The following is a 20,214-nucleotide window of genomic DNA, read 5'->3' as shown; positions in this document are numbered from 1 at the left end:
TTACCTGACAGCTAAGAAAGTTGTATTCTGTGGCTGAAGGTACATTAGGCATTCACAGGATACAGAAGTAAGTGTCGGCCAGTATAGGCCCCAAAAATTAGCCCACATGGGTTTACCTGACAGCTAAGAAAGTAGTATTCTGTGGCTTAAGGTTCATTAGGCATTCACAGGATAACGAAGTAAGTGTCGGCCAGTATAGGCCCCAAACATTAGCCCACATGGGTTTACCTGACAGCTAAGAACGTTGTATTCTGTTTCCGAAGGTACATTAGGCATTCACAGGATACAGAAGTAAGTGTCAGCCAGTATTGGCCCCAAAAATTAGCCCACATGGGTTTACCTGACAGCTAAGAATGTAGTATTTGATGGCTGGAGGTACATTAGGCATTCACCGGTAACAGAAGTAAGTTTCGGCCATGAAAGGCCCCAAAAAGTAGCCCACATGGGTTTACCTGACAGCTAAGAAAGTTGTATTCTATGGCTGAAGGTAAATTAGGTATTCACAGGATACGGAAGTAAGTGTCGGCCAGTATTGGCCCCAAAAATTAGCCCACATGGGTTTACCTGACAGCTAAGAACGTTGTATTATGTGGCTGAAGGTACATTAGGCATTCACAGGATACAGAAGTAAGTGTCGGCCAGTATAGGCCCCAAAAATTAGTCCACATGGGTTTAACTGACAGCTAAGAAAGTAGTATTCTGTGGCTTAAGGTTTATTAGGCATTCACAGGATACAGAAGTAAGTGTTGGCCAGTATAGGCCCCAAAAATTAGTCCACATGGGTTTACCTGACAGCTAAGAACGTAGTATTTGATGGCTGGAGGTACATTAGGCATTCACAGGTAACAGAAGTAAGTGTCCACCATGAAAGGCCCCAAAATTTAGCCCACATGGGTTTACCTGACAGCTAAGAAAGTAGTATTCTGTGGCTTAAGGTTCATTAGGCATTCACAGGATACAGAAGTAAGTGTCGGCCTGTATAGGCTCCAAAAATTAGCCCACGTGGGTTTACCTGGCAGCTAAGAACATTATATTCTGTGGCTGAAGGTACATTAGGCATTCACAGGATACAGAAGTAAGTGTCGGCCAGTATAGGCCCCAAAAATTAGCCCACATGGGTTTACCTGACAGCTAAGAACGTAGTATTTGATGGCTGTAGGTACATTAGGCATTCACAGGTAACAGAAGTAAGTGTCTGCCATGAAAGGCCCCAAAAATTAGCCCACATGGGTTTACCTGACAGCTAAGAAAGTTGTATTCTGTGGCTGAAGGTACATTAGGCATTCACAGGATACAGAAGTAAGTGTCGGCCAGTATAGGCCCCAAAAATTAGCCCACATGGGTTTACCTGACAGCTAAGAATGTTGTATTCTGTGGCTGAAGGTACATTAGGCATTCACAGGATACAGAAGTAAGTGTCGGCCAGTATAGGCCCCAAAAATTAGCCCACATGGGTTTAACTGACAGCTAAGAAAGTAGTATTCTGTGGCTTAAGGTTCATTAGGCATTCAAAGGATAACGAGGTAAGTGTCGGCCAGTATAGGCCCCAAACATTAGCCCACATGGGTTTACCTGACAGCTAAGAACGTTGTATTCTGTTTCCGAAGGTACATTAGGCATTCACAGGATACAGAAGTAAGTGTCAGCCAGTATTGGCCCCAAAAATTAGCCCACATGGGTTTACCTGACAGCTAAGAATGTAGTATTTGATGGCTGGAGGTACATTAGGCATTCACCGGTAACAGAAGTAAGTTTCGGCCATGAAAGGCCCCAAAAAGTAGCCCACATGGGTTTACCTGACAGCTAAGAAAGTTGTATTCTATGGCTGAAGGTAAATTAGGTATTCACAGGATACGGAAGTAAGTGTCGGCCAGTATTGGCCCCAAAAATTAGCCCACATGGGTTTACCTGACAGCTAAGAACGTTGTATTATGTGGCTGAAGGTACATTAGGCATTCACAGGATACGGAAGTAAGTGTCGGCCAGTATAGGCCCCAAAAATTAGTCCACGTGGGTTTAACTGACAGCTAAGAAAGTAGTATTCTGTGGCTTAAGGTTCATTAGGCATTCACAGGATACAGAAGTAAGTGTTGGCCAGTATAGGCCCCAAAAATTAGTCCACATGGGTTTACCTGACAGCTAAGAACGTAGTATTTGATGGCTGGAGGTACATTAGGCATTCACAGGTAACAGAAGTAAGTGTCCACCATGAAAGGCCCCAAAAATTAGCCCACATGGGTTTACCTGACAGCTAAGAACGTTGTATTCTGTGGCTGAAGGTACATTAGGCATTCACAGGATACAGAAGTAAGTGTCGGCCAGTATAGGCCCCAAAAATTAGCCCACATGGGTTTACCTGACAGCTAAGAATGTTGTATTCTGTGGCTGAAGGTACATTAGGCATTCACAGGATACAGAAGTAAGTGTCAGCCAGTATAGGCCCCAAAAATTAGTCCACATGGGTTTAACTGACAGCTAAGAAAGTAGTATTCTGTGGCTTAAGGTTCATTAGGCATTCACAGGATACCGAAGTAAGTGTCGGCCAGTATAGGCCCCAAACATTAGCCCACATGGGTTTACCTGACAGCTAAGAACGTTGTATTCTGTTTCCGAAGGTACATTAGGCATTCACAGGATACAGAAGTAAGTGTCAGCCAGTATTGGCCCCAAAAAATTAGCCCACATGGGTTTACCTGACAGCTAAGAATGTAGTATTTGATGGCTGGAGGTACATTAGGCATTCACAGGTAACAGAAGTAAGTTTCGGCCATGAAAGGCCCCAAAAAGTAGCCCACATGGGTTTACCTGACAGCTAAGAAAGTTGTATTCTGTGGCTGAAGGTAAATTAGGCATTCACAGGATACGGAAGTAAGTGTCGGCCAGTATTGGCCCCAAAAATTAGCCCACATGGGTTTACCTGACAGCTAAGAACGTTGTATTATGTGGCTGAAGGTACATTAGGCATTCACAGGATACAGAAGTAAGTGTCGGCCAGTATAGGCCCCAAAAATTAGTCCACATGGGTTTAACTGACAGCTAAGAAAGTAGTATTCTGTGGCTTAAGGTTCATTAGGCATTCACAGGATACAGAAGTAAGTGTTGGCCAGTATAGGCCCCAAAAATTAGTCCACATGGGTTTACCTGACAGCTAAGAAAGTAGTATTCTGTGGCTTACGGTTCATTAGGCATTCACAGGATACAGAAGTAAGTGTCGGCCTGTATAGGCTCCAAAAATTAGCCCACGTGGGTTTACCTGGCAGCTAAGAACATTGTATTCTGTGGCTGAAGGTACATTAGGCATTCACAGGATACAGAAGTAAGTGTCGGCCAGTATAGGCCCCAAAAATTAGCCCACATGGGTTTACCTGACAGCTAAGAACGTAGTATTTGATGGCTGTAGGTACATTAGGCATTCACAGGTAACAGAAGTAAGTGTCGGCCAGTATAGGCCCCAAAAATTAGCCCACATGGGTTTACCTGACAGCTAAGAATGTTGTATTCTGTGGCTGAAGGTACATTAGGCATTCACAGGATACAGAAGTGTCGGCCAGTATAGGCCCCAAAAATGAGCCCACATGGGTTTACCTGACAGCTAAGAACGTTGTATTCTGTGGCTGAAGGTACATTAGGCATTCACAGGATACAGAAGTAAGTGTCAGCCAGCATTGGCCCCAAAAATTAGCCCACATGGGTTTACCTGACAGCTAAGAATGTAGTATTTGATGGCTGGAGGTACATTAGGCATCTATAGAAAAAATAATTGTCGGCCCTGAAAGGCCCCAAAAATTTGCCATTGAATGGACATGAAATGCCTTTTATGCCGCTGTATGTAGCGAAGCTAAAGACCAGGAATTGCTCTGCGTGGATAGTGGTCTGGCGCATATTTGTGGCCTGGCATGAGGAATTTCAGTGAAACGTGGTCTACTGATCACATATGTTGAATTCCTCAGAGATCCATGCCTCATTCATTTTTATAAATGTGAGGTAGTCTACACTGTCATGAGCTAGTGTGCTTATCGGTCACGATCCCCCCTGCTGCACTGAACATCCTTTCGGACAGGACACTGGACGGGGGGCAAGCCAACATTTCCATTGCAAATTGTGCAAGCTCTGGCCAGAGGTCAAGCCTGCCCATCCAGTAGTTCAGGGGTTCATCACTCTTCAGAGCTTCCACATCGGCCGTTAACCCGATGTAGTCGGACACCTGTCGGTCTAGGCGTTCCCGATGCTGGATCCGGAGTACAGCTGTCGATGGTTCGGCTGAAAGAAGGATCTCATATCTGAAGTGATCGAGACATCTTCAAACTGCCCTCTTCTTGCAGGCACTGTTGGATTGCTACCCACAACTGTCTCTTTGTGACTGGAAATTCCTCTGCCAGCGCACTCAAAAGCAGAATGCCTATAATGTCGTCCTCGTTCTCCTTTCCCCAACCACGGATAACACCAGGGATCCCTGAAATGTTTAAAGCATTCTCTTCTTGCTCCTCCTCATCCCCCCCAGCACCATTCTCCTCTGACTCCTCTTCAGACTCCTGCTGTTGACTTGTCTCAGATGGAGTAGCACCCACTGGGAATTCATCCAACATTGCGACTTCCTCAACTTCCTGCTCCTCGACGGCTTGATCAATGACACGATGCAATGCACGCTCCAGAAAGAAGGCGTAAGGTACGATGTCACTGATGGCGCCCTGGCCGTGACTGACCAGTTTTGTGATCTCATCGAATGGATGCAGAAGTCTGCATGCATCCAGCATGAGCAGCCACTGGCGAAGTGAAAAAACCCAAGCTCCCCAGAACCTGTCCTGCCGCACAGTTTGTACAGGTAGTCTTTAACTGCACGTTTCTGCTGGAGCAGCCTATCAAGCATATGCAACATTGAGTTCCATCGCGTCGGGCAGTCACAAATAAGACGCCTGGCGGGCAGGTTGTGTCGCCGCTGAATGTCAGCAAGGCGAGCCATGGCTGTGTAAGATCTTCTGAAATGGCCAGAGATTTTCCTGGCCTGCCGCAAGACGTCCTTGACCCCAGGGTATTTGGCAACGAATCACTGCACCACCAAGTTCAGGACGTGTGCCATGCATGGCACGTGTGTTATTTTGCCCTGTTTCAGCACGCTCAGCAGATTGGCACCGTTGTCGCACACCACTTTACCAACTGTCAAATTCAGCTGTGTGGCTCTTGGCTTCCAGGCACAACAGACACAGCACAGCATGGCAACGTCTCACCTGGCATGTGGAATAGGTTCCGGGGATCTTGGGGGGTGCAGTGGAAGAGACGGTAGCAGCGGAAAAGGAGGAGTCAGCCGAGGAGGAGAGGGAGGATGGAGGAGGAGGAGAAGAAGAGGAAGGCCTGCATGCAATCCGTGGCGGTACAACCAAATTTACACGGGTGCCACGGGTTACATGCTTGACGGCCGTCAGAAGGTTCACCCAGTGGGCAGTAAAAGTGATATACCTTCCCTGCCCGTGTTTGCTAGACCATGTGTCTGTGGTCAGATGTATCTTGGCACCAACACTGTGTGCCAGAGATATATTCACTTGCTGCTGAACATGGCCATACAGCTCTGGAATGCCCTTCTGCGAGAAATATTTCCTGCCTGGGACCTTCCATTGTGGTGTTCCAATGGCCACAAATTTACGAAAGGCCTCTGAGTCCACCAGTTGTTATGGCAGTAGTTGGCGGGCTATCAGTTCCAACAAGCCAGCAGTCAAACATTGGGCAAGAGGGTTATCCGGCGTCATCATTTTTTTACACTCCAACATTTGGGCCACAGAAGCCTGCCTTTTTCCAGAACAATGTGACGACGGCATCATGGAAGGTGGAGTGGAGGACAAATGTGAGGACAGAGGAGAAGGAAAAGAGGCTGGACGATTAGACCCTGGAGGGTGGCTTTGTGGATTCTGACGGTGTTGCTCCCACTGGGCTCGGTGATGGGAGTTCAGGTGCCTTCTTAAGGCGGTCGTCCCTAGGTGAGTGTTGGGCTTACCGGGACTTATGCGTTGACTGCAAAGGCTGTAAATGGCAACACTGTTGTCAGCAATGGACACATTAAAAAAAGCCCACACTGCGGAGCCATGTGCCAGCGTCCTGGGAGCACCAATTGTGACTGTACATGGTTGATGGCTCGCTCCTGATACATTTGCAGTCTGCTTTGTACCTCTTGTGCAATGCAAGTTCTGCCTGCCTCTCCTCCCTATCTGGCGGTCCGTCTCTCCTTCTGAACTCCCCTCCTCTTCCTCTCTTGTGGGCACCCACGTGACGTCCATAGACACGTCGTCATCATCCACGTCACCTTCCCCACCACTAACAATCGAGATCTCGGAGTAGGCAGCAACAGCGGGGACCAACCTCCTTGGGCTGATCTGGGTACTGTCGTCAGACTACTGAGTGGCGGCTGTTGCTACCTCCTCTTCCTGATCTGATGCCAACAATGGCTGCGCATCGCAAATGTCTTGTGATGGATCAGAAAATAATTCCAGAGACTCAAGCGGAGGGTATGTGGTGTTGGTGGTGTTTGTGGTGGTGTCTTTGGGGGTGCACACAGCAGAGATTTAAGAGGGTGCAGATAGAGAGGATAAGGAGGGTGCAGGAGAGGAAGGCTGAGTGAGCCACTCAACCAAGTCTGGTGCGTCCTTTCACGTAATCGAACGCGCCTTCTGAAACTTCACACTTTGCCGCCAGCCTACTGCTCCTGCCCTTCCCCTACCACCCCTGCATAAGTGTCTGCCTCTTCCTCTGCCTGTCATGTTTTTAAATTACCCTGTGACAAAAGACTCTAGAGAATCGCAGTATATCTGGAAAAAGGTATATAACACCCCACTTTAATCTGTGGTATTGGGGGGCCACAGGTTTATCACACCAGTTCTACAAATAATTGGCCAGTAACTGTTGTCACTGTGTGTAGCACAGTTAACACAGCAAAAGAGGCCACATTTTTGCAGGACTAAAATACACTCTTAGAAAAGTATAATGTTAAATAATAGATTAGTGAAAAAATAGGCGTTGGTAATCAGTGGAGGTGTTCCAGGTGTGTTAGGGGGTATTAGATTTTCTACACCAATCAATTATGTCCATAAAGATGAACCTCGTTTACCAATAAATAAATAAATAAATGGTGGACTTTAAAATCATCTATAATACCATAATGTGAACCATTTGTAATAACAACCTAGTAAAAAGGTGAAATATATATATCTGTGTCTATATAAAATTGGTGACTTTAAAGCCTCGTACACACGCACCGATTGTTGGCCGTAAATTTTCGGCCAACGTCCGATCGGCCAATTGTCGGCTTGTTAGTATGATGCTTCCGACAACCGACTGCGACTTTTCAGGGGAACAAAATCTGGTGTGCATGCTATAAAATTTTCGTTTACCGTCACCAGAACGGCCGATTGTTCGTCAGTCAGTACAGATTTCGGCAGACAAAAGTCAGATGAGCAAGACTGGGCATGCTCAGAGAAGAAAAAAAACACGGAAAGTAAACCAGCAAATGACATCACTTCTGCAGTTGGTTGTTGTTGGCCGACACATGTAAATTAGCAATAAAATCAATAAAATCTGTAATTCATTTATATTTTTGTGCAATAGGTGAAAGAAAGTCTGTGGTGATTAAATAAAATCTTCAAAGTGCTTTTGTGCTCCAATTTGTGCTCTTGAGAAAATTCAGCAATATTTGCTTCTTACCAGATGGCTTTAGGCCACAAGGACCTAGATCGCTTTTGATCCCTTTAAGGATAGATCAATCCTCCACCGAGTTTATCCAATCCAGGGATAGGTGGTAGATGTTTGCCTGGATGTAGATGTTTCCAGGGTTTGCCTGGAGTTTATCATTCATCACTTCAGATTTTACATCTGCTATTTTCTTGAAGCAAAAACAGAGAATTCCAGCGCTGGAACTGTGGCAGTCTCACTAGATAATTATTAATTCCACCTATGGTGCGGCTGTTGAAGATGCTGAAAACAGCACAAAAGTACATAGAAACAAGGAGATCAGCGCTAACCTCAGTGGATATAAGGGAACCACAGCCAACATAAATCAATGTAGTTTATTGAGAAATAAAGTTGAAGTTAAAATCCAAACCGGTATATGTAGCCCCTGATGCATGAGGGGTGAACACCAAGCATCGCCGCCGAATGGGGTCTGCTCTATGATAGAAGAAACTTTAACTGGTAAAATGCACAGCGGGGGACACACTGAACAGGCCGCTGTGCACGAACACTTCCTCCTTCTTCCTCCTGCGATGCAGAGCTCATTGGAGCGGAATGGATGTCAGCAGCCGGAGGGACCGGAAGGACGTCACTACCGGAAGTGATGTGAGGAAATTCAGAGCCAGCTTGACTCGCAAACAATGCCCAGTTGCCGTGACTACATGTTTCGCGGAAGTACCGCTTTGTCATAGTCTTGGAACGGGCAGGCAAATGGGTCATTTAAAGCTTAGTGGAGGGGAGGAAGCCCAAGGGCTCTGCTACACTGTTAACCCCTCACCATCCGCTTACAAAAAGAACTTTACAGACTGAGGCAATGCTGAAAATTACACATGAAAAATGACTCATTACATTGTAAAAATATATGGATAAATTATGTTATATAATATATGCGGTGTAGAAAATGCATCAATATCTGGCTTACTAATAACATTATTAAATAGTAACCTAAAAACAAAAGGAAAAAACAACCACAAAATTAATAGAAAAAAACACACCAAAAAATGAATTGTAAAAAAGAATATGAAATAAATCTAAAATTAAATATGAAAAAAAATATATATATAAAGATTATAATAATTATAAAAGATGAAGGATCAAACAATGGTGTGGACTTCCAACTCTTCGTTCAAACCACCAGGGGTTAAAGACTCGAGTTTGAAAATCCAAAAGGTTTCTCTCTTGCGCAGGAGAGAGAACCTTTCATTGATAGTTAAAGTACCCTTGGGGACAGCTTCAATTGCCATGACCTCTAGCCCCCTAGGGTCCTTTTGGAGCACCTGTAAAAAATGACATGGGACACTATGTTTATCACAGCCCTTTTGGATCAGCCTCCTATGCTCTCCAACACGTGTCCGCATAGTTCTAATAGTTCGCCCTACATATAAAAGATTGCAAGGACATTTTAAAACATACACTACGTACTCAGTTGCGCATGTGATCAATTGTTTAATAAAAAATTCTCTGCCATCTACATCACTAATAGAGGACCGTCCATGTATGATATATCGTCAAAATAGGTCCTGATGTCCGACGGGGGTCCAGATGTTGTTGTCCTTAATTTACTGGGTGCCAGAAAATTCTTGACTGTTCTTGCCCTTCGGAAGGTGATTTGCGGTGCAGAGGGCAAGAGGAGAGCCAGTCTCTGATCTAATTTAAGAATGGTAAAATGCTTGCGGATATTACCAATTGGGATGAATTGATCATTAAAGGTCGTGACAAACCTAACTGCATTAGTCCTTTTGGTTGATGACATGGGTCTGTCCGAAAGGCTGGGAACCAATTGTCGATCAAAGGCTTTCTTCACTCCTGGGGATATCCTTTTTCCAAAAATTTCTGAGTCATGTGTATACCCTGGGAGATGTAATCACTATCCTTCAAACAATTCCTCCTCAGCCTATTGAATTGTCCGCTGGGAATATTAGTTTTCCAGGCTGGATGGTGGCAGCTTGAGTAATGAAGGTATTAATTCCCCCCTGTCGGCTTAACATGGATCCTAGTAATAATATTGTTGTCTTGATGTGAAAGAATTAAATCCAAAAAGACCAATTCCTCAGCATCTAGGACATGGGTGAACGATAGACCCATGGTGTTTTGATTACAGTGGGCCACAAAGGAGGAGAAGACATCCGGGCCCCCATCCCAAATCAGCAGAACATCATCAATATATCTGCCATAGAACATCAGATGTCTGCCGAACGGGTTGTTGGCCCAGATGTACTTCTCCTCCCAGTGGCCCATGGTCAAGTTGGCGTAACAGGGGGCAAAATTAGCCCCCATCGCCGTTCCCCTGACCTGGAGATAAAACTTGTCTAGGAAGGAGAAATAATTGTGCGTCAGACAGAACTCTGTGCTGATCCAAAAGGGCTGTGATAAACATAGTGTCCCACGTCATTTTTTGCAGGCGCACCAAAAGGACCCTTGAATGCTAGAGGTTATGGCAAATGAAGCTGTCCCCAAGTGTACTTTGGCTATCAATGAAAGGTTCTCTCTCCTGCGCAAGACAGAAACCTTTTGGATTTTCAAACTCGGGTCTTTAACCCCTTGTGGTTTGAATGAAGAGTTGGAAGTCCACACCATTGTTTGATCCCTCATCTTTTATAATTATTATAATCTTTATATATATATATATATATATATATATATATATATATATATATATAGATATTTTATTATTATTTTTTTATTTTAGATGTATTTCATATTAATTTTTACGATTCTTTTTTTGTTTTTTTTTCCTCTTAATTTTGTGGTTGGTTTTTCTTTTTTTTTTTTTTTTATTTTAGGCTACTATGTAATAATGTTATTAGTAAGCCAGATATTGATGCATTTTCTACACCGCATATATTATATAACATAATTTATCCGTATATTTTTACAATGTAATGAGTCATTTTTCATGTGTAATTCTTATGTCTTTTCAGCATTACCTCAGTCTGTAAAGTTCTTTTTGTAAGCGGATGCTGAGGGGTTAACAGTGTAGCAGAGCCCTAGGCTTCCTCCCCTCACCCTAGCTTTAAATGACCCAGTTGCCGGTGTTCCGTGAGAATTACCTACCCGTGAGAAAAACCTACCCTCGTCACTTCTGGTTGCACGGCACTGTGTGTAATTCGGCATTTACATTAAAACAACTGTGCTGCAATACGAGTGATCTCCGCTCCTGTCCCTGTCACTTCCCTCATCTTGGCTAGTAAATATAAAAGCAGCGGCGGGTGTATGAGAACATAAATCACGGAGCCGTGACCCGCTTTTATATTTACTAGCCAAGATCAGGGGAGTGACAGGGACAGGAGCGGAGATGACTTATATTAATGTAAGCGTGGCGTGGGTAGGTTTTTTTTCACGGACACCGTGATAATTTCCTACTAGTGCGCATGCGCACTAGTCAGGTCCTCAGCTCTTTCATTAGGTATCCGGGGCTGTGGGCATGCGCACTGCTGCGCTGCTCAGCTGTTCCTGGCCGGAAGTGACGAGGGTAGGTTTTTCTCACGGGGTAGGTAATTCTCACATTACACCGGCCCGTTCTGTGACTATGACAAAGCGGTACTTCCGTGAAACATGTCACGGCAACTGGACATTGTTTGCGAGTCAAGCTGGCTCTGAATTTCATCACATCACTTCCGGTAGTGACATCCTTCCGGTCCCTCCGGCTGCACACATCCATTCCGCTCCACTGAGCTCTGCATCACAGGAGGAAGAAGGAGGAAGTGTCAGTGCACACCAGCCGGTTCGGTGTGCCCCCTCCCCCCGCTGTGCATTTTGCCATCTGAAGTTTGTTCTATCATAGAGCGGTCCCCATTCGGCAGCGATGCTTGGTGTTCACCCCTCATCCATCAGGGGCTACATATACTGGTTTGGATTTTAACTTAAACTTTATTTCTCAATAAACTACATTGATTTATGTTGGCTGTGGTTCCCTGATATCCACTGAGGTTAGCGCTGATCTCCTTGTTTCTATTTCCTTGAAGCAAAACTCTAAGCACAGTCTTCTATGGATTACTCACCCAGATGTACTATTAGTGGCTCTTTCAAGCTGCTGTGCTCCACTTTGCAGTAGACACTTTCCTGTTCTATCGAATCTGTAGTTATCAATACTGTTATCTGGTAAGTCCCATCTCCATTGGGTAGAATCGCAGTGTATATTGCATCCTCCGTTTTGTCCTCCTTCCACAAACTTACATTGATTGGCTTTGGATAGAAGCCGGTCACCATACAGATGACCTCTATTTCAGATTTTTCATACTTCTTTGTTATGTTGACCTGTGGCTGGACTGCATTATATGGAGAAAAGTTTAGCAGAAGATTGATTAGGGCACATATATAATATTCCTGATTCATCAAGCTGCAAAAAAAAAAAAAAAAAAACTTACAGCTAAAACTGGCCTCTCAAGCAGTATTTTATCACAAGAGAAAATATAGGCCACCGATCACAGCCCACTCCTTAACCTTGTTCTGACCACGTAATGCATATGTGCAGATTTAGGATGGATGGCTTTAACACTGTGCACATAGGCCTCCATGGTGGCCAAGGTTTCTGTGCTGAGAGTGCGCTTATTGCATGCTACCAGCACAGCAACCAAGCTGTTGCAGACAGCCCCCAATTTCTGTTTATGATTGGGAGCAGGCAGCATGGGCTCCTGATAATGTGTCCACTGTGACAGCCAATCACATGGTTAGGTAGTCTGTTCCAAATCCTGGCATTACAACCCAGTTGAAGGGCCATCAGGAGGGGGCAGGAAGGATTTAAAATACAAAATACCCTGGGGATGAGTACCTGTATCTATTCTGTGACTACAGAGCCATGTAAACCAGTATAGTTTATTCAAAATTACACAATGTACAATTTTGTCTCTTTAACTTTTTAATTTTTCTTTGTGTTACTTACTCTTTTTTGAGAGGTCTTCCCTCCCTGCAGTTGAATATTCCCTGGCCAAGGCAGAGCACTGTTTCTTCAGCATTTGGTCAATGGAAACCAGGGAGGCTGTGTCCTTCTGCAGGATTTTCTGTACAGTTTCAGATTGAGGATAGTCCCCAGGGACCCACAACCATTCTGTGATATCTAAATGTACCAGATCTTTTCCTTCCATAGCTACCTTAAAAGCGAATCCTGCTGGGTCGTTCATGGATGAGGAACATGTTACAATGCTTTGAATCGTGAAGGGACCTGAGAAAGATTGATTTTTGCTTAGTTTACCCTGTAATAATTCCAGATTTCAGGATGTAGAAAACACAGAGGTCTTTACATATGGGTAGCTACAGTATATGGTTAAGGGTATCCCTATAGCAAAATCAAGAGTCTTCTTTGCTATCCAACCTTCATATTATAAGATAAACCCATAGCTAAAACCTGCTTTTTTTTAGCTGATACATAACACTACACATTTTATTTATTTATTTTTTTAATTGTTTTGCAATCTTGCAGAGATAACTGTAAGTGCCGGTTCACACTAGGACGCTCCGACTTAGGGGGCGACCTGTGAAGTCGCATGCAGCACGACTTTGGCGCGACTTGCACGGACTTCATAAAATGAATGTCTATGCAAGTCGCCTCCAGGTCGCCCCGAAGTAGTACAGGACCCTTTTTCTAAGTCGGAGCGACTTGTGTCGCTCCTATTAGAACGGCTCCTGTACCGCACAATGGGAGCGTGACGGACCGCGACTTGTCAGGCTGACAAGTCGCGGTCCAAGTCATACTAGTGTGAATGCGGTCTAAGAATTTTGTTATCGAAAGCTACAGTATATAGCCCAATTTTTTTTTTAAACTTGATTTTCACACCTATATGAGCTTGATGAACTTCCCATTCCCAAGCTAAAGACATTAATATGGAGCCCCCTCCTTGCAGAGCAGAGTGAGAAGAGTAATGAGATCACCATTCTGCATTACCTTCACTGTCCATTCACTAGTTGGAAGGCAAAATTTACCAGCTGCTGAACGAAACCAAACTACTTCTAATATCCAATTTTATCAAAAGTTTGAGTCACTGTCAGTCATTCTCTTACAGGAAGCCCTGATAAAGGGGGCAAAGTCTGGTCCTGCAATGCTTTGGCTATTATGTTTGGAATAAACAGATTTTTGAATTTCAACATTTTGGTTTCGTTCGCCAATTTTCTGCTCCAAATATTACATTTAACTTCCACGGTTTTCTTTGGGAGCTCCTTGATGTATCGTATCAGCCCACATACCATCCAGATGCCCCATTGGGATATTATCAGTATAATACCAATGTGAAAGTGAATTCTTGAGAGCAGCCCAAGTGTTACACCAAACAAATAAATTAAATAATGTAACAATATTATAGATAATATGTGTCATGTGAATCGCCCACATTTTGCACACTCTAGTATATTCGTGCTAAAATACATTAAACAACCTGATAAGTGTCACGATTCACTCTGTGTTTTCCTCTATTAATAATGTGAAACAAAATCCTGTTCACCACAGGCCTGAAGGGATCAATCACTTAACTCCTAAATTCTTAAAAATATTAAAGAACATAACACTGAATATATGTGAAAAAAACAATATGAAATATATGCTAAAATCCTGTTGATGCATGCAAAATGAATCCGTGCATATACGCATGTGCCATGGAACATCTACAGAGCCTTATCCAAATAGTTGTAATGAATGAATATGTCCGTGCTTTATTTAGAAAGGTATTTATTTTAGGCTCTCCTGTCGTAAGCTGCGATGCCTCTATCCATCCGGACATGAAAAGAAGAATCACTGGACATAGTGCTTTATCCTTCCTTATTAATAAGTTTTACTTCTATAAAATTCCAACAAACACACACTCACTTTTATGTGGCGCTTGCAGCGCACCACTCTATCAATCACATGTATAAGATATGCTGCAATGTGTCACCAGTCCTCACCAGTGGCGGCTGGTGCTCAAAATTTTTTTGGGGGGGGGCGCAAAAAGAAAAATGTAATAGGTATTGCTTTGCGCCAAAAAACGCAGTAAAAAAATTGCGTGAATTTGAAGTCATGGTACAGGCATGGCACAAGTGATGGTATAGGCATGGCACAGATATGGTATAGGCATGGCACAGATATGGTATAGGCATGTCACAGGTCATGGTACAGGAGATGGTATATGCCCCCTTTCAATGCAGAGACCAGCGTACATGCCCCCTTTCAATGCAAAGACCAGCGTACATGCCCCCTTTCAATGCAGAGACCAGCGTGCGTGCCCCCTTTAATGCAGAGATCAGCGTGCGTGCCCCCTTCAATGCAGAGATCAGCGTGCGTGCCCCCTTCAATGCAATGAACACTGTGCTATGCCCCCTTCAATGCAATAAACACTGTGCTGTGCCCCCTTCAATGCAATAAACACTGTGCTGTGCCCCCTTCAATGCAATGAACACTGTGCTGTGCCCCCACAATGCAGAGTTCAGCATGCATGCCCCCTTCAATGCAACTGTCCTGTGCCCCCTTCAATGCAATGAACAATGTGCTGTGCCCCCTTCAATGCAATAAACACTGTGCTGTGACCCCTTCAATGCAATAAACACTGTGCTGTGCCCCCTTCAATGCAATGAAAACTGTACTGTGCCCCCACAATGCAGAGTTCAGAGTGCGTGCCCCCTTCAATGCAACTGTGCTGTGCCCCCTTCAATGTAATGAACACTGTTCCGTGCCCCCATCAATGCAGAGTTCAGCGTGCGAGCCCCTTTCAATGCAGAGCGCCACAGCATTGTCCCCAATCACTGCAGAGCGCCACAGCATTGTCCCCAATCACTGCAGAGAGCCACAGCATTGTCCCCAATCACTGCAGAGCGCCACAGCATTGTCCCCAATGATTGCAGAGCGCCACAGCATTGTCCCCAATGATTGCAGAGTGCCACAGCATTGTACCCCAATGATTGCAGAGTGCCCACAGCATTGTCCCCCAATGATTGCAGAGTGCCACAGAATTGTACCCGAATGATTGCAGAGTGCCACAGCATTGTACCCCAATGATTGCAGAGTGCCCATAGCATTGTACCCCAATGATTGCAGAGTGCCCACAGCATTGTACCCCAAAGATTGCAGAGTGCCCACAGCATTGTACCCCAATGATTGCAGAGTGCCCACAGCATTGTACCCCAATGATTGCAGAGTGCCCACAGCATTGTCCCCCAATCAATGCAGAGACCAGGGTGCGTGCTCCCTTCAATTTAATGCACTTACCTGGCGGCGGCTCGGCTCCCGGCGGCGAGATCTCCCCTCCTCGATACTTCGTCCTCTTCTGCGGCGGGAAGGTGAGCGGCTTCTCCCTCGTCTCGGCCTCTCCTCTTCTCTGCGGCGGGAAGCGGCGGGAACCAGCGGGAAGGTGAGCGGCGGTGACGGTGAGTGACTGATGCACGCACCGGCACCGCCCCCATTGCGACGTCAGCGGGATGTCCTGGATGATGATTGGTCCAGGCTGGAGACTGGACCAATCACAGCCAGGATATCACGAAAGTGGGGGTGTCCTAGCACTGTGCCCTGCGCCCAGGTTACGCCCCCAGAAGGCAGCCAATCGGCGCCTTTCTGGGTCATAAACCCCACCCCCCCACAGCCTCCACATAGGCCAGAGAACGCAATTTTTTTTTAAAACTTTATTGCTCTTTTTGTAATTTTTTTTTCTTTGTTTAGGGGGGGGCGGCGCCCTGGCGCCCCCTATGCACAGGCCGCCACTGGTCCTCATGCCAATATATTTACCAATCGATGTATCTCGGTATGTCTCGGAGAGTGTTGTGACGTCATCAAAGCCCATACCGAAATATACCAAGTGGTAAATATACTGGCGTGAGGACTGGTGACACATTGTGGCATATCCTATACACTATATTACCAAAAGTATTGGGACACCTGCCTTTAAACACACATGAAATTTAATGGCATCCCAGTCTTAGTCTGTACGGTTCAATATCGAGTTGGCCCACCCTTTGCAGCTATAACAGCTTTAACTCTTCTGGGAAGGTTTTCCACAAGGTTTAGGAGTGTGTCTATGGGAATGTTTGACCATTCTTCCAGAAGCGCATTTGTGAGGTCAGGCACTGATGTGGACTAGAAGGCCTAGCTGGCAGTCTCCCCTCTAATTTATCCCAAAGGTGTTCTGTCGGGTTGAGGTCTGGATTATGTACAGGCCAGTCAAGTTCCTCCACCCAAACTTACTGATCCATGTCTTTATGGACCTTGCTTTGTGCACTGGTGCACAGTTATGTTGGAACAGGAAGGGGCCATCCTCTACAGGACCTCTGGGTTCAGCATCTCTCTGACTCTCAGGCCCTCAGGTCGACGACCTTGGGCCGCATGGCAGCTTCTACAGAGGAGTGGCAGCTGCCCCTCTCCTCCGGGACTCCGCTCTCCAGCTAGAAAACTCAGAGCACATGTGCCCTTGGCATTTATACAGTCACCCAGCATGCACCTAGGCACTTTCCTCTGCCAATCGCCAGGGCTGTAACAGATGCCTGTGTACTCACTTGTCAGGTTTCTTCCCACTGTCCATTATGCCTCCCTATTTGACCAATGTGAAACATTTCAGACAAGCTGCGTTGCACCTGAGCACCATGAGCAGACCTCAATAATGGATCCTGCTCTCTGGTAGGCAGAGAGCAATACAAATTTACCTGGCAATTTCTCTGATAAGAAGAAAGAACTAAAAACTATACTCTCTAACACCTATCTAGGAGGGTGCTACACAAGCTATTTCTGACCATATGTAAGTGTTTTCAGAGTCTAAGGTGATGGTACACCTGGTGGAGAGTGCACAGCAGCACGAACCAGAGTTATAAGCACAGCACTGTGGGACTTTATTAGAAATAAAGCATGGACATATTCATTTATACAGAACTTTCCCTATAACCACCCCCTTTAGAGAACAGGGAATCAGTAAAAGCAATAATAGACCCACTACAGCAAGAATAGATCCCTACAGCAGCAATAAACAGCCCCCATATATCCAGCAAAGGGACAGCCCCAATATATCCAGCAAAGAGACAGCTCTGTATATTCAGTAAAGAGACGTCCCCATACATTTAGAGACAGCCCAGTCCAGCATAGAAACATCCCAAATTTTTCAGCATGGCTTAATCTAACAAAGAGTTATCTCCATATAGTCAGAAAAGAGATTGCCCAATCCCGCAAAGAGACATCCCCATATATCCAACAAAGAGACATCCCCATATATCCAGCAAAGAGAATTTCCCATATATTCAAAGAGACATCCATATTTTTTCAGCAAAGAGACATCTCCAAACAAGCAAAGAGACATCCCTAATCAAGCAAAGAGACATCCCAAAATATTCAGCAAAGAGATATCCCCATATATCCAACAAATAGACATCCCAATATATTCAGCAAAGAAACATCCCTATACATTCAAATAGACATCCCAATATATTTAGCAAAGAGACACCCCTATATATTCAAAGAGACATCCTAATATATTCAGAAAAATAACATCCCCATATATTTAGCAAAGAGATATCCCCATATATTCAGTAAAGAGACATCACCATATATTTAGCAAAGAGAGATCCTCAATCCAGCAGAGAGACATCCCCCTCCAGCAAGGAGACATCCCTAATTCAGAAAAGAGACATCCCCACCCAGAAAAGAGACATCTCCAATCCAGTAAAAAGACAGTACACAGCACAGGCCCACATCCAAGTAGCCTTAACAGACAGCCCGTCCAACAACATTGTCAAACAATTTACCAAAAATGTTGTGTCTCTAGTCCACAGCATTGAGCAGTCACAGTCAGGCCAGGGTTCCCAGTTCCTGCGTACTCCGCAGCTTTTCCACACAGCTACAAAGTTACATAGTTACATAGTTTGTGAGGTTGAAAAAAGACATCAGTCCATCCAGTTCAACCTACGATGTGTGTGTGTGTTTGCTGTTAACCGTACATTGCATACCCCTGTATGTTGTGGTCTTTAAGCTGCCCATCTAATCGTTTTTTGAAACTATCAATGCTCCCTGCTGATACGACTGTTTGCGGAAAAGAATTCCACATCCTTACTGCTCTTACAGTGAAGAACCCCCTGCGTATTTTCGTATTTTAAGGTTAAACCGCCTTTCCTCTAGTTTTAGTGAGTGGCCACGTGTCTTATTGTATTCCCTTTCTCTGAATAGGTTTTTCCATATGCTAGGGTTGCCAGTACAGTATTTGTACATTGATATCATATCCCCCCTCAATCATCTCTTCTCCAGAGAGAATAGGTTCAGTGCTTGTAGTCTTTCCTCATAGCTGATGTCCTCCATTCCCCTAATTATTTTTGTTGCCCTTCTCTGAGATGTGAATGCTACTAAAATCAGCTTCTGAGCTGCAGGGAGAGGCAGAGTGCAGATGATTTCACTCCTCTCTCTCTCAGGCTGCAGCTTGATGTAAGTGAGCTGCATTGGCGTGGCTGAGCTGCTAAAGAATAGAGTGCTTCACTCACTCTTTGTCTCTGGGCTGGCGGAGGTGCTGGAGTGCAGGCCTGGCACGTCCAGCTAGAAAAAAAGCAACAACCTATTGTTCCAGCACCATAAATTCACTACATGAAGTGCTCACGGGTTGGAGGCAGAGAGGTGACCAAGCTGTATTATGTAACTAAAATACAGGAAAGCGAGGTCACCATTCTGCCTTTGCAATATAAATCTTAGTACTGGGTGGACAGACATACACATCCTTCAGCAGGTAAAACAGCTACCCTACATGCATTTCATCGGTGCTTTTAGCTTTATGTTCTCATATTATTTAATGTACTGCTCTCAATAGAAACTATATTTTACAATTTTCGCAAATCTCTTACCTTTAACTTCAAGTTCCGTGCTTATTTCATCTATATGTTCTTTGAAACTATTTATAAAATGGCGAAGAAACATATTAAAGAACATCCATTCAGTGTTACTCAGGTTCCCCTTTGACCAGCTCTGCTTGAATTCAATCTGCCGTGATTCATTGTAGGCTGCCAGTATCTCAATGTCTTCCACCTCCAGGGAGCCCCAGAGGGTCAGTACTCGATCACTGGAGTAGTAGTAATTCTGTAGCAGGTTAATCCTGATATCTGAGAAGAAAGTAGGAACATGTTTTGTTCATCATGAGCAGGATAGACAAGAGACTTTTAAGTTAACCATTCTATGCAGTGGTGCCACCAGGGGGGTGCTTGAGTGTGCTCTCCATCAACTGCTTTACTTTAACTGATAATTGCGTGGCCATGCGACACTATACCCAAATAAAACTGTTGTCCTTTTTTCACACAAATAGGGTTTTCTTATGGTGGTATTTGATCACCTCTATGGTTCCAATAAAAAAATGTAAAAAATTTAAATTTCTTTATCAATTTAGGCCAATATATATTCTGCTACATATTTTTGGTAAAAAAAAAAAAAAAAATCCCAAAAAGCGTCTATTGATGATTTGCACAAAAATGATAGCGTCTACAAACTATGGGATATTTTTATTTACTTTTTCTTCTTTTTTTATTTTTTACTAGTGATGGCGGCGATCAGCGACTTAAAGCAGGAGTGCGATATTACGGCAGACAAATCGG

At 44.5% G+C, this 20,214-nt stretch overlaps 1 protein-coding gene across 2 annotated transcripts in view; it reads right to left on the bottom strand.

The window, feature by feature from the left end:
- The window catches only part of LOC309560283 (T-cell surface glycoprotein CD1a-like), a gene marked incomplete at its 3' end in the record, with an annotated part of 29,557 nt that extends 9,833 nt beyond the window's left edge, over positions 1–19,724 (bottom strand). Inside the window, exons 1-3 of one of the 2 annotated variants that reach the window (XM_082263883.1) lie at positions 19,474–19,724; positions 12,593–12,871; positions 11,712–11,978 (exon numbers count right to left, since the gene is read on the bottom strand). In XM_082263883.1, coding sequence (XP_082120009.1) covers positions 11,712–11,978; positions 12,593–12,871; positions 19,474–19,558 — 631 coding nt within the window. In that variant the 5' untranslated portion in view covers positions 19,559–19,724. Of the gene's footprint in view, positions 1–11,711; positions 11,979–12,592; positions 12,872–19,473 lie in introns of those variants that run through there. The other variant, XR_014225503.1, reaches the window with a different exon arrangement.
- Positions 19,725–20,214: the final 490 nt, after the last annotated feature.

The sequence above is a fragment of the Pelophylax lessonae genome (assembly GCF_965119305.1).
Source record: "Pelophylax lessonae genome assembly, chromosome: 7".
Taxonomy (NCBI): domain Eukaryota; kingdom Metazoa; phylum Chordata; class Amphibia; order Anura; family Ranidae; genus Pelophylax; species Pelophylax lessonae.
The sequence above is the reverse complement of the archived record's forward strand: the minus strand, read 5'-3'. Positions and strand labels throughout refer to the sequence as shown.